At 41.7% G+C, this 13,281-nt stretch overlaps 1 protein-coding gene across 3 annotated transcripts in view; it reads right to left on the bottom strand.

The window, feature by feature from the left end:
- tle2a (TLE family member 2, transcriptional corepressor a) overlaps nucleotides 1–13,281 on the bottom strand; it is a 32,406-nt gene that overhangs the window by 16,713 nt on the left and 2,412 nt on the right. For all 3 annotated transcript variants that reach the window (XM_028403802.1, XM_028403803.1, XM_028403804.1), the window contains exon 2: nucleotides 6,763–6,932. In XM_028403802.1, the coding sequence (XP_028259603.1) occupies nucleotides 6,763–6,932 (170 nt within the window). The remainder of the gene's footprint in view (nucleotides 1–6,762; nucleotides 6,933–13,281) is intronic.

Below are 13,281 nucleotides of genomic sequence, written 5' to 3'. Positions count from 1 at the left end.
AAAATCAATGTGTCCACAGCTGTAAAATCAGTCCTCTGTTTTTTGGCCTGGTTCTCCAGAGCATTTCAAGGTTGCACACCAAATGTGTATGTACACACAGAGTATGTGCAGATGGACACTTTTTGTGCTTACAAGAAAGACCCCAAGGTCGCACTCTGAAAGCAATAACCATTCCCCACAAAATGGACTTCAAGGAATGGAATTACTGTGTGAGTGTGTGTTGCCATTATGTGACTGGAGGAGCATAAAAGAGTTGGGAAAGGTGGGGGGGGGGGGGGGGGGGGGGTGAGGGAGAGAGGGGAGGAGAGCGGTGAGCAGGAAGTAGGTATTTCATGTCGAAATGATTGCCTGTAATAATTAGTCTTTGGCTCAGCACCATTTACTGAAAGGGAGGGTTTGGAGGAGGTTTGGAAGATGGAGAGAAAGACATTGCAACACAAGGAGAAAACAAGATTGAGTGAGCGAGCAAGGAGAGAAAGGAGCAACAAGGAAAAGGAGATATGAACGTGTGTGTGTGTGTGTCTCCACGCCTGAGCCATGGTGGGCTCAGTTCCTCCAATCTTTCACTGGCGGTGACAGGAGATAAGATGATCAGCCGAATGCGCTACAAATCTGCAGCCTGCCAGCCTTCAGACAGCTCTGTCAGTGCTGCACTGCTACTGAACACACAAATTCTCTTCACACACTCACACATCCACACAAACAGACCACTTAGAGCATGGGGAAAATTTAGGCGCGAGTGTGCATCAACACACCAAACCACTCACTGCATATATGTAAGCCCAAAGAGAGCTAGTATGTAAGCACATATACACCCACATACACAGACCTGCTGCATAAACACAGAACACACACACACTTTAATGAGAGCCTGCAGACAGTGAAGCATCTAATTCTGCACTTTGTAGAAATGTGCCTTTTTAGTCACCATGTTTGAAACAGGCTACTGGGTATTGTAAAAATGTCAATGCTTTCCTTTTTAGCATTTGTTTTTCTGAACAATACTTTCCCTCATTGATTATTCTACTGAAGGAACAAAGACATTTTCATATTTTTCTTTTCCCTTTAACATACTTGTCTGTTGCTTTTAGTTGTTTGAGAATATTTTTTTTAAATTGTGTTCACAGAGATAAAATTCAAGGGAACATCAATTTTGGGAACTGCAAAAGCATCCCAATCGGTGTCGGGAGATAAAACAATAATTATGCAAATGTATTTTCTTTCTTGGCAAATAAAATCAGTTTTAGATTAAGTATTAAACAGAATTACAAAAATGAAATATTTTTTTCTACGCACATCAAGCAAGCGATGGAGTTATTTTCATTTGTTCAGCAGACATTATTCTGGCCTGTGTGTGACACTGGCTATACAATGCAAAGGTTTAAAGTTAAAATGTGACACTAAGTCACATAACATGGAGATGTAATTGTGATAACAGCTGCAGTACAAAACTGCGAACTGAATAAAAGAATTAAAACCAAATTTAAGATTTTTGTTATTGGACAAGTAATTTGGGAAAGATCAATTAATTAATAAGAAACTGCAGATTAACCATAGCACTTTTTTAATTTGTTTTTTTATTTAAAAATCATAATTTTGTTAAAAAACAAATTTTATTAAGTTGATGCGTCGGTGACGACTCATTTAAATGCACTTAATATTCAATTATCTTAGTTAAAACAAAGAATACCGAGATGAAAACAGTGAAAAATTCATCCAGTTCTGTCTCTGTCCGACGAAAGCATCGTCAGCATCATCAGCTCAACATGGTGAGCCGTCTGCATCACAACTGTCATAGTCACCATCCAGTAAAGAACCACCTATGTACTGCACACACACACTGTGACTGCATCAGTGTTGTGTCAGGACCATTTAGCCTGCCAGCCACCAGGTATGTGACTGTTCACTTTACATCTCATTAACTATTGATCAACCTTTCCTCTCGGCTCCACGGCAAAAACCTCCAGTCCCTCTCTCTCCTAGTTAGCCCGTCTACAAGCAGACACACACATACACAAACACCAGGGACCCACCCAACGTGCCCGTGTACTCTTTCATCATCATCTCTCAAGGGCAAGTACAAAAGCAAACACACACACACACACAAGCTGGGCTCTCATCACACAATAACAGGCAAACTGTAACCTGGCCCCTGCTCCACTGCTAGGCTTACTTTAACGCACGCACACACACACACACACACACACACACACACACACACACTTACACATGGAGAGGATAAACACAAAGTAACCCAACAGAAGAAACCACAAACCCTCAGCCCGCCCTAACCCAAATATAATTGTATCATTTAGTGAGTGACAGACTGTTAAACACAGTTCATACCTGATGTTTTTATCCAATTATATCCACACACACCCTACATGTGCTGCAAAGATCAGAACACTGATGGTGGTCAAACTAAACATGTCAGTAAACATAATGTGTCTTTTTGTGAAGTATAGGAAAGAAATACCACACAGAACACAGAACCACACAGGAGAATATATATTAAATATATATATTTGTATTATTAGATATCATTGCTTGTGATGTAACTTTATCACATGTGTATTCATCACAAGCCAGTAGCATTAAATTTCTTGATTTGTATATAAAAGGTAACCAGCAGCCATTCTCAGAAGTCTTTGTGTCGACTGCTGTAATGAAAACTCTGGAGCAGGACATCCACCTGGGACATTTAGTACCCCGGTTTTAATCAGAGTTTCTCTGAAGCAATGGACCGACCAGCATGTGGTGCTCACTTTGAATTAGGGATTTAAGTTCTTCGTCTAATCCTGCAATTACATTGAGATGAATAGTTTAGCCTATAACTAAAAAAAGATAGTAAATAACTATAGTCTGAGGTGACAACTGTCTTCACTATAGTTTAAACACAGTACCTGCATCAATAGTTAGCTACTCTTGTTATGTTGTATTTGGGCAGAGATGAGTGGAGGGGCTCTTTAGTGATGAGTGGCAGCACATTAGTGGTGAGTGGAGAGCCTATCTTACTCTGCAGACCACACACACACACACACACACACACACACACACTATAATGCAAGCGCTCACCAAGAAAACCTGTGCGTGCATTTGTAGAGAAAGAAAATTACAGTAATGAGAGCTCCTTGTCAGCAGCTCCTCCCGTCTTCCTTCAGTCTGCTGATTACAGCCCGTTTAGATAGTTAACACCACACACACACACACACAGCACCAGAGCAGCTGACCCAGCAGTGACCCTTTAATTAATTAACTCTTCCCTTTCTTTAGCTTGGCTAGTAAACTTGCTCATCCCATCCTACTAACCGCACATGCCACCAAAACCAGCAAGCGACACATACATTTAAAAATGCATCCTGCCACACACCCATCCACACCCCCCCTCCCTCCACACACACAGTTGCAGCTCATCAGTACTAATCTCTTCCCGTCGTTTCTTTCCTGCCGTCTAATCCAACATCTATCAGAATCTGGCCACCTTCCCTGCAGCCAAAATACACAACTAAGCCCTACTATTTCTAGACAACATCCATTTGTGTGTGAAGATAATTGGGGAGGCCCGTACATGTGTCTAAGTGTGTTAAGCACATGCATCAGACTGGAGGTCTGTCTGAATGGCTCAGTGTGTTTTGTGTGTGTGTGTGTATGTGAGCATTCAGTTCATGCTTTCCCCTGCAGGGTGAATAGAGCACAAGAAGGTCTGATTACACGAAGGTGAAGCCTGCAATCAGATGCGGCTCTACCTGTCTGCTAAACAAGGCTAATCCTACCCACCATCTCTATCCGTCTGGTCCCGTCCAAGCTGCTGCCAAAATTGAACTTTTTATGGTTTCATATGGTTACACCTTTATGGAAAGAGCCAAGTGGTTTTATTGTGCTGCTTGCTATGTTAAAGAATAACTCCTGTTTTACTACATAATGGTTGTTTTATGGCCCTGAAGTAGCATATGGCTCAAGAGAAACAGACGTGCATGACTGGGCTACTTGGTGATTGTCATATACAGACGTAAAAAGCCTCTAGTCAGCGCTAAGTGAGGTAATTTAACATTTCTTCAGTCTTTCAGCTGCAAGTCATCATTAAAAATCACGTCAACCATTTAAAATACATTTAAAATGACAACACGTCTAACATTGGCTCATAATCTCCACTTTATATTAGACATACACATAGCTGGACAAAAAACATGGCAAAAATATGGCTTTTGTCAGCAGCTGGAAGGCGTATAATAAACATCAACGCACACTGCAGTAGGCACAGGTACTTGTCGACTTCAGCATTTGTAACCTGCACTTTCTCAGACACAAATTCCATCCCATTCTAATAATTGAACTCTTAAACACTGTTCATTCAGCTTATAATAGACTGAAGTTTCATATATATTCTGTATAATTGTAAGATTCTTCCGGCCAGGGGTACTATACTGTCGATGCACATCTCAAACACAACATGAGCAGCAGCCTGAGTTTACTGCTGTTGGTATGCCAATTATCAGCAAGCCAAACCAGTCATTCCAATTAACAGGTTCATACGTAGCTGCCAGATTAAACGTGCACCTGACAGATATGTGAAAAGATTCCTGATGGCACAAGCTGTTCAAATAACTGTTGCTATTGTAACAGGCTGGTTTTCAGTCTTAATCTGCTGGTGTTTTTGTGCTCATTCATGCCTGCAGGCTGTTTGAGAGGCCTGTAAGACAGTTAAACAATCTCTCAGGGAAACCTGAACCAGACCTGCTTGAACAGCTCACTGTGGTATCGACACTAGAAGGTACAGACGAAACCATGCAAAGCTTGCTCACTCCTCATTTACTGTTGATCCCGTTCACTAGTTCTCAGTACCAGTGCTTGGCACGAGGGCGAAGATCCAGGTGTTTTGTAACACAAGGTGTAATTCTGAACTGCTGCCAAAGGAACTGATCACGCCATCTCAACCAACACGTCCTGGGGAGTCTCATGTTCACTGAATGGCTGGATTTGTGTGCACAAAAGGGCAATGTCACATGGCAAATATATTTTGAGGCTCTTATTTAAAAAATGTTCACAATGGTTTAACCTTGAGCTGCCCTTAGTTTGCCAAGAATAAATGTTTATTAAGGCACTCTCACACATTAAGCCAAATTCAGTGTTCATCCAGGTAAACAGATGAAAAGTGACACCAAGGCAGAGAACACTCACTTTGTGCTAGATAAGTGTGTTAAAGGAATAGTGAATAGTTGTAACATCAGAAGACGGGAACACATCCACATATTTTTCTTCTGGTTTTGAGCCTATTCAAGACTAAACACGTTGAGAACAATGGCAACAACTTTACATTAAATGAGCCTGATCAATACAAAGTTTTAGGTCACACTCAACCATTTGTTCTTCACTGAGAACTAGGTGATATTTTAGTTTCAGTTTTGATCTATGCCATCAGTAGTATACTGTAGTAGTATAGCAGACATTAGCTTCAATGCATGAATGTTTACCATTTCTTGGCAACACTATCACCTGCTCAATCTTCCTCCTGCGTCCATTCACTTCCATTTTTCACTTTATGAAAGATCATTCAGATTTTACTAAATATAAAACAAGGGATTATTGGAGCAGCTCAGTCAGACGTCAGAGATTTGCTGACTAGAAGACTGGACCAGGCATGGATAGATGGGTGATTCAGGGATAAATCAGCAAGGAACTCCAGCAGTCTGACTGAAAAAGAACTAAACACACTGTGAATCCTTATTTATCCATTATTCTAACATCATGTTTTGATCTCAAACTCACAGACTATTTTGATTACCTGCAGTTGAAACACACATGTCCATGTAACCAAATTATTTTCAGATTATTCCCACTGTCCTACATTAATTCTGAAACTAAATATAGCTGAAACAACCAATAAGATTTAAGCAACCGTTAGACCAATAAGACACATGCACATACTCAGACTGGTAAGACTGTAATCTAGCAGAATTACATTTTGTACATTAATGTCAATGTAAATCTTATAATACAAAAAAATCAGAAAAAAAATAGTTTGGTTCTACTGCAACAATCGATTTTGTGAATTGGAACTGGTGATGAGAATGGCCAGAGAAATAAGCATAAACACACACTTGTGTGAACAGACCAACAGTAGCCGCAGGGGTTAGAGGGTCTGTGGACAGGGGGCAGCATACAAAAGAAGTTTGAAGTGGGACAGAAAAGGGAGGGAGGGGCCAGCTAAATCTAAGCAGGATGAGGGGAGAGGAGCTGGGGGAAGGCTGTGAAGGTGTGCCAAGAGAACAGAGAGAGGGAGAGGAAGAGAGAGAAGGCTGGGCCTGGGACTGCACAACCAGCCCAAATCCCACATTCAAAGGCATTCTGGGCACATTCCTGCACATCAAGCGCACCACACAGTCATGCAAAAAGTGTTGATGTCAAAACATCACATCGCATTATCTTGCATTATCTTAGTCAGAGGTCAAGTGTGCCTGTATGTGTCTGACAAGAGAGCAAGACAGTGTGAGTGGCAAACAATGCCACCTAGTACAAAAAGTTGAAGCTGTCTCAACTTTTGTGCACAATTTTATGTGATGAAAGCAGTCCTACTCTTTACCTCAGCTTTCAGACAGATGAGAAATGATTGTTGATAAGCTGTCAAATTAGGAATTTAACACCCTTCCTCCATCATAATTCATCTGTACCTGAAGCCAAAACAAAAACATGGCCAGCTGCATTCTGTAAACTCTGTTCATGTTTTGAGTGCTTGGTAACAAACCCTTAGACACACAAACCCACCTGTGGTACTGGGTCTGGAGGAACTGAAACTCCTCCTTGATGCGGTCCAATGTTTCTGGGTAAGTTAGTTTCAGTGACTGGGGTGTCCCCGAAGCTGCAGCCGCTGCTGCTGCTGCTGCTGCAGCTGCAGCCACTGAAGCGGAGGACCCGGGGGGTGGCTGCAGAGGTGCCTGAGAAAGAAAGAAAAAAACTGATTTAAGAATATTATTGAAAACAGAAAACAAGTTAAGAACAGCTAAAAAGTGAGTAATTACTGGCATCAGATTTCAAAATTGTGTCAAAAACATAGAAAAAATGACAACCACAGGCATGCCCGCTAGGGCCTGTCTAACACACAGATACTGTCACTGCCTGTAGAGCCAGATGTGAACGGGTCAGGAGAGCTTGGGAGGGATGAGAGGGCACAGTACAAGGGCTTCTTAACCAAATGAGCACACTTTGTTTAATTGCAAGTCTGAGCAGAAGAAAGAGAGAAACAGAGCAGTAGGAGGGAGAAAGAGGGAAAGAAAGGACCCCATCCTGGCTGAAGACCCCTCCCAACCCCTGTGTATAGTGTCTCTTCTCTGCAGGGTCCGGAGCAATTAGGAGACTACAACCATAGGGGTAATGCTGCAGGACAGCCAGACAAAGGGAGCTGAGAGCTGGAATAGGAGGGTGGTCAGGGCTGTCCGTCTGTCTGTCCATTTGGCTCTCTGTCAAAATAACAGAGTGCAGGGGCAGACTCTGGGAATGCTGATTCACAAGCTTCATGAGTAAAGATGGTGATGTTAAGTTTTTATAATAAGATTTTCTTGCAAGGAAACACTTAAGATCCAATAATTAGTCAGCAATTTAAATAAATTTGATCTTTTGTGCCAGCAACTGTTTTAAAGAAAGAATAAAAAATTATACCAAAACAGTCATGGATTCTATTAAAAATCCTGACACATTAAATCTCACTAGTAGATAATATTTTGCATTTGCTATTTTGCTGCAGATAAGCTTACAATGTTGTTGAATGGCATCAAAGATCATAAGGTTTTTTTATTTGATCAGATTTTAAAACCTGCCAATAAAAGTTACAAAGACCTTCAAGCTTCCCCTTACTTAATTCATCCAAGACAAATATAAATCAAAATATCAGTACCTGTTGGCAGGCGGCAGTAACTGATAGCAAGGTCACGAATTTGCAATAACTGTTTAATTACCAGGCATGAAAGAAGGTAAAATCATCTGTCAATCATTCTATCCACGCTAATAATTTAATGACACATCCGCTACAGGAGAGACCCTATGTTCTTCATCAATATATAGGAACATATACTGCCATTGGAGAATCCTGGCAAAGAAACAAAAAAACAGTATCTTGTGTCCCTAAATGCCACTCTGAGTGTGCCCTGCAGTTTTATTTTCTTTCAGGTGGGTAGTGGAAGTGTGAAACTCATTTTTCTCACAAGTGCATTCCTAACTGTGGTCATGTAGCTTCTCTACTCTTTGCCTAGCTGCCTGGGGAGGCTTGTTTCTTTATGGGAAAAATATAGGGGAAAAAAACATAAGGAGAGGCTTCATATTTTATTCCTGGTTATACATAGGTTCACTATCACATCTGCCAGACTGACTCAAGCAAATTGAAATTTTAACTAAACGGTCTGACTCTATATTAAGAACTATGCCTAATGAGACCATGATGAAAGGAATGCAGGGACTGAAAGGACTAGATATCTCATAAATTTGTTCTGACTCACCTCCACTTAGGAGATTTATTTTAAACACACCCGTCAGTACAACACAGTGTGTCCCAAAAACAAGCCGCCCACCTCTGCTGCTCAATAAAAAACAGCCTACAAGCACAGTTCAATTGTGCCAAATTTTTAATTAGGTTTAATAAACGATGCACATCTCAAATTGTGATGTCTTACACATCAACAATGTCTGTCATGCATTTAATTAACGGCTTAATTACAGCATCGCTCAACTCCAACACCTTGCAGAGTGCCAGGTGTGTATAAAAGATGTTAAATTAAAAACATATATGTCCAAGTGTGTGCTGATAGGAAATCTAACACTAAGGTTGTGCAGAGAGAGGGGGGAAATAAGATGATAAAAGTAAAATAAAATATAAATAAATGGGCAGATAAGATGGATGAGACTATTTTAGGAAACAGTTCTGAGAGAAGATGTAAATAGTCGAGAAAGGAGGAGAGGAAAGAAAACTAGCAGATAGAAGAGGGGCTGTGGCCTCATTGTTCCTCTTTCTTTCTAACAAGCTGCTCTCAATCTGTCGGCCAGATCCCCCTCCTAGAGCAGAGAGCCACACACACACAAACACACTCACCCCAACAAAGATACACACACACATTTTCAGTCTTCCTCACATACACACCCCTCTTTTCTTAAAAACCATGATTAAACACACACACACACACCACTCCTCTTTCACACAACGCACACACAGCAATTACTCTTCACAAGAGAAAAAAAGAGCACCAAGGCCATTTTATAGGAGAGTGGAAAAAAGGGGAAAAAGAGAGGGCTATCCTTTTTATCGTACTTCCCTCTCCTTCTTGCTTTTAACATTTTCATTTTTTTTCCACAGAGCCATATCTCCAGAGGACAGGTGAGAAGAGGAACAGCATCTCCCTCAAAAATTGAGGCATGAATGAAGCTAGAAAAGATGCAGAAATGTCTCCCTGAGGCCCACAGGACCCTAATGTACACCTCCAGTCTGCAGGTTAGCATTGTGGTTACAATGACTCACAGCCAACTTGATAGGAAGCATGTGACTCAGGAACAGAAAAGCACTGAACCCATCCAGCATATATAACCTCTTTCTTAACATCTCCTGTGAGACAGTGCTATTAGTCTGCCCCAACTCCTGATCTGACAAACAGCTGAGCGGGCTTTAAAGTGAGAAGTCCACGCCATTAAGCTGACCTGGTGACCTCTGAGAATGGATCTAGGCTGGGAGCCTCACCTGATAATCCCACAGTCAGTTATTCCCTCCCTCTCCGCCCTGTTCTGGCTCGAAAGCAAACAAGAGACATGCTGTCTGCCCTTGAACAAAGCTTACATAGACCGAAAATCACTGTTACACAATTACAGGCTAAAGCTTTCTGCGGCTCATTGAAAAGTCAGGTTCTGCAATACTGAGGAAAAACTACACAAGGTCAGACGACGTGAGGAAGGAAAGCTTATCATTGATATGATTAGAGATCATCTGATTACTCAAGTGTTTAGATAAATCAGTAGGGGAGGTGTTTAGAGGGCTTGATAAGTCTTTTGTTGTCAACCAGTACCAATGTGATCTGTCCTGTTCCAGAGAGACAGCTGAAATAGCTAAAGGCTAAAGTTATGGGTTTAAGGACACCTATTGCACAAGCTCAATGTGGAACACCATTTCTATAAACATGCACACGCTGTTCACACTAATCTCTCTCAGTCCTGGAAGGCCTAAGTCAATTGCATTGATTAAATGAGGACCTGGCGATGAAAGGAGGAGAGAGCACGAGTCATCTGTGAGGACAGAAAATTATTTAAATCACAGGACAATCCAAAAAAGCTATAAACATCCTAAATGGTGACATGAACACAGTGCGACCAAAGCTGCAGGACAGGTTATATCCATGCTCACATGCACAACGCAACCAACGACTGCATATTCTAAAGCATAGACGACGCATGGAAAGAAAAAACATTAACTGAGACCACATTATATTCTGACGTGAAGGGACCATTAACAGCGTGGCATTCCCTGAATGAAATCATTCCTGTTTTCATTTGAGTTACCTCTAATTACACCACAAGCAGCAAACCACTATGACCTCACATCCTTGCTCTAACCCCCCCACCCTCAAAAAACATGTGCACACACACACTCACAGATGAGACAACACGCCCACACAGGCCCACTACAAACATTAAGTGGATGTGTGCACGACGCAGCTTTCCCACAAGTATTTACAAGCACACATGCACTTTATTGCATGCACACACATGACTGCAGCACAAACGTCAATACTGACAGGAATCCACATGATGTGTCTCAATCCTCACTGGCCACACAGACCCACACTGATACATAATTTGCTAATGGGGCTGAAAGGGGCCATAGCTGTCATGACGTGGTTGTGTAACCATATAAATATTAGGTTCACTTTAAAGAATGCTGTTGTTTTTTTGTTACATTGATTTTTCTAATTTTTCCTTCTCAGCCGTTGCACTAGACCCCATCACCAAAATGGCACCAGCTTTTCTAAGGGTGTCTGATAGCTGGGAGCTGAAGCTTCTATCCGTTTGGCTGGTTCGAGCAGTATGGTGTTCTGCCATGAGGGACGATACACACCTTACTAGAATGTTGACAAAGTAGTTCAACTTTGTTGTGGGCGTGTAACTGCTGCAGATGCATCATTGCATTTCAGGCATTCTTTGGCAGTGTGTTTGTTGCCCTTCTTCATATAATGATGATAATGGCAACTATGTAGTAAAAACAGGTTCAACCACCTGTCAGTCACTGTGTATGACTTCAAACAATCAGATCAATGAAATAAAGGAGCTCCTGAAGATTTTTTTTTTTAGTTAGCAGACAGTAATTAGGTGGAGGACTTTTGCCATCTTTACCTTGTATAGACAAAAAGACATTAGCAAATGTAAGAGGTGTCACTCGCTGACAAGGAAACACAAAATATCTTTTATTTGACTCGAAACCATTGATGTGATCCTCCTGACACTAGAAAGACAGTGGGGATCAACAAAGTCATTGCAGGGGGATCCACAAGTGTCTACAACAGTTGTAGATATTTTCAGTCTGATCTGAAGTGGTGGATCAACAGACTGATCCTTTGCGCCGTGTCTAGAAAAACGCCTTACCAAATGTATGTTATTTGGTTTAGCAGACCTCAATATCCGTCTACTTGATGTGAGAAGATGCTTTGCCGCTGCCTCCCTTCATATAGCTCAGCCCATTAGTCAGGCCACTAATTACACTGCTTACCCACAGAGTCGATCAGAGTAAACACCCACCAAGCTTGCCGTCTCGTTCCCTCTCTCTTCCGACTGCCACAAAGGATGCAGTGACAGTGGGTCTGAATAGCATGCTCAAATGTGTATCTGTGTGTATCCACCCACGCACAGGCCTAAAACACACCTCGTCATCTCCAAGGGCCACAAAACGAAAATGTCAACATGCTGTCCTTTCTCAAAAGTGTTTGAAGTTAAAGCCTCCTGCTTCAAATTATTAAAACGTGACTGTCAACATCCAGCAGTCATTTGCATTGTTAAAGCTGCTTGCAGTCACAGCGTGGAAGAACAGTTGCCCACTCCTTACATCAAGCAGCTATCAACTCGGCTTTTCACCAGAGAAACGCGTTGGTAATCTCTCAATGATTCTTCCACTTTGAGGGGAGGGGTTGCAGAGGCACCTGTTTCATTAGTGCCACACATCTTTCTTTCTCAGTCCCCCCCACCCCCTCCTCATTCCCGTCTCCTTCCTCCCGCAAGCCTCGTTATTCAAATTTCCCTGCTGTCAGCCCACATTAGCAGAGTGCCACAGTTTGCCTGTCAGCTGGCTTAATTGCTGGAGGTGCCTTCTTTTATTAGGTAACCCCCCCAGCTTGTTTGTTCCTTCCACCGAGACACACCTCCACAACAGCTTGAGTAAACCTGAGATCCCTTCAGCCTCTTTTCCTTCATTTTCCAGTGGCCTCTCTCTCTCACTCTGTCTAATCACAAGCTGAGCAAAGCAGGCAAACTCTGGATCGATAGCCACACTCTGACCACTGGACAACAGTGGTGATAAAGAGCTAAAAGCATGCTAGGACTGAGGAGCCAAGGCCTTCTCTATTCTAACTGAGGGTGGAGAAGAGAAGACCTCATTTTAGTCTTCCAAAGTCTCTTCCCTCTTTGTCTGTGTCCCCTACATGACCTTATCTGTGTTTCGCTGTGGACATTAATTTAGAAAGACTCTGTCATTCGTATGATAAGATAGGAGATGAAAATGTGGGCCATGGTCACATTTAAGCTGGAAACCTCTCCTAAATGAATTACAGAATGTACATTTTGGTTTTGTTTTGTTTTTTTATAAAGGCCCGCAGATACCCAAACGTTCTCCCAGTTCTCCAGATATTAGTACACTGCTCTGGAGTTAAAGCTGCATCTTCTGACCATCAGATTCCAGATAATATAGTGGGTATATCCTTTTCCTATATTACACTCAGCATGCACACTAACACACTAAAACGTCTTGGAATGCTCCTGATCCCTTTAAGTTTGACAGCTTATGGGAAACAGACTTTTCAAAATGATGCAGACAAACATGTTTACTTCCTGATGGGTCTTGATCCATCAGACCTCTATCATGTGACCCCGTTTAGGAATTACTACTATAGGTTGATTCAATATGAAGGTCAATTACATGATTTGTGTGTTAAATGAGTGCAAATAAATTAGTTTGGACCAACAGGCAAATGATTAAAATCTGATTTTATTATCTGATTTTTATTTATCTGATTATAGCCATGTCTGATCTACTGTTCATGACCTCCG

Source organism: Parambassis ranga, chromosome 4 (genome assembly GCF_900634625.1).
Source record: "Parambassis ranga chromosome 4, fParRan2.1, whole genome shotgun sequence".
Taxonomy (NCBI): Eukaryota; Metazoa; Chordata; class Actinopteri; family Ambassidae; genus Parambassis; species Parambassis ranga.
This window is presented reverse-complemented; position numbering and strand designations above follow the sequence as displayed.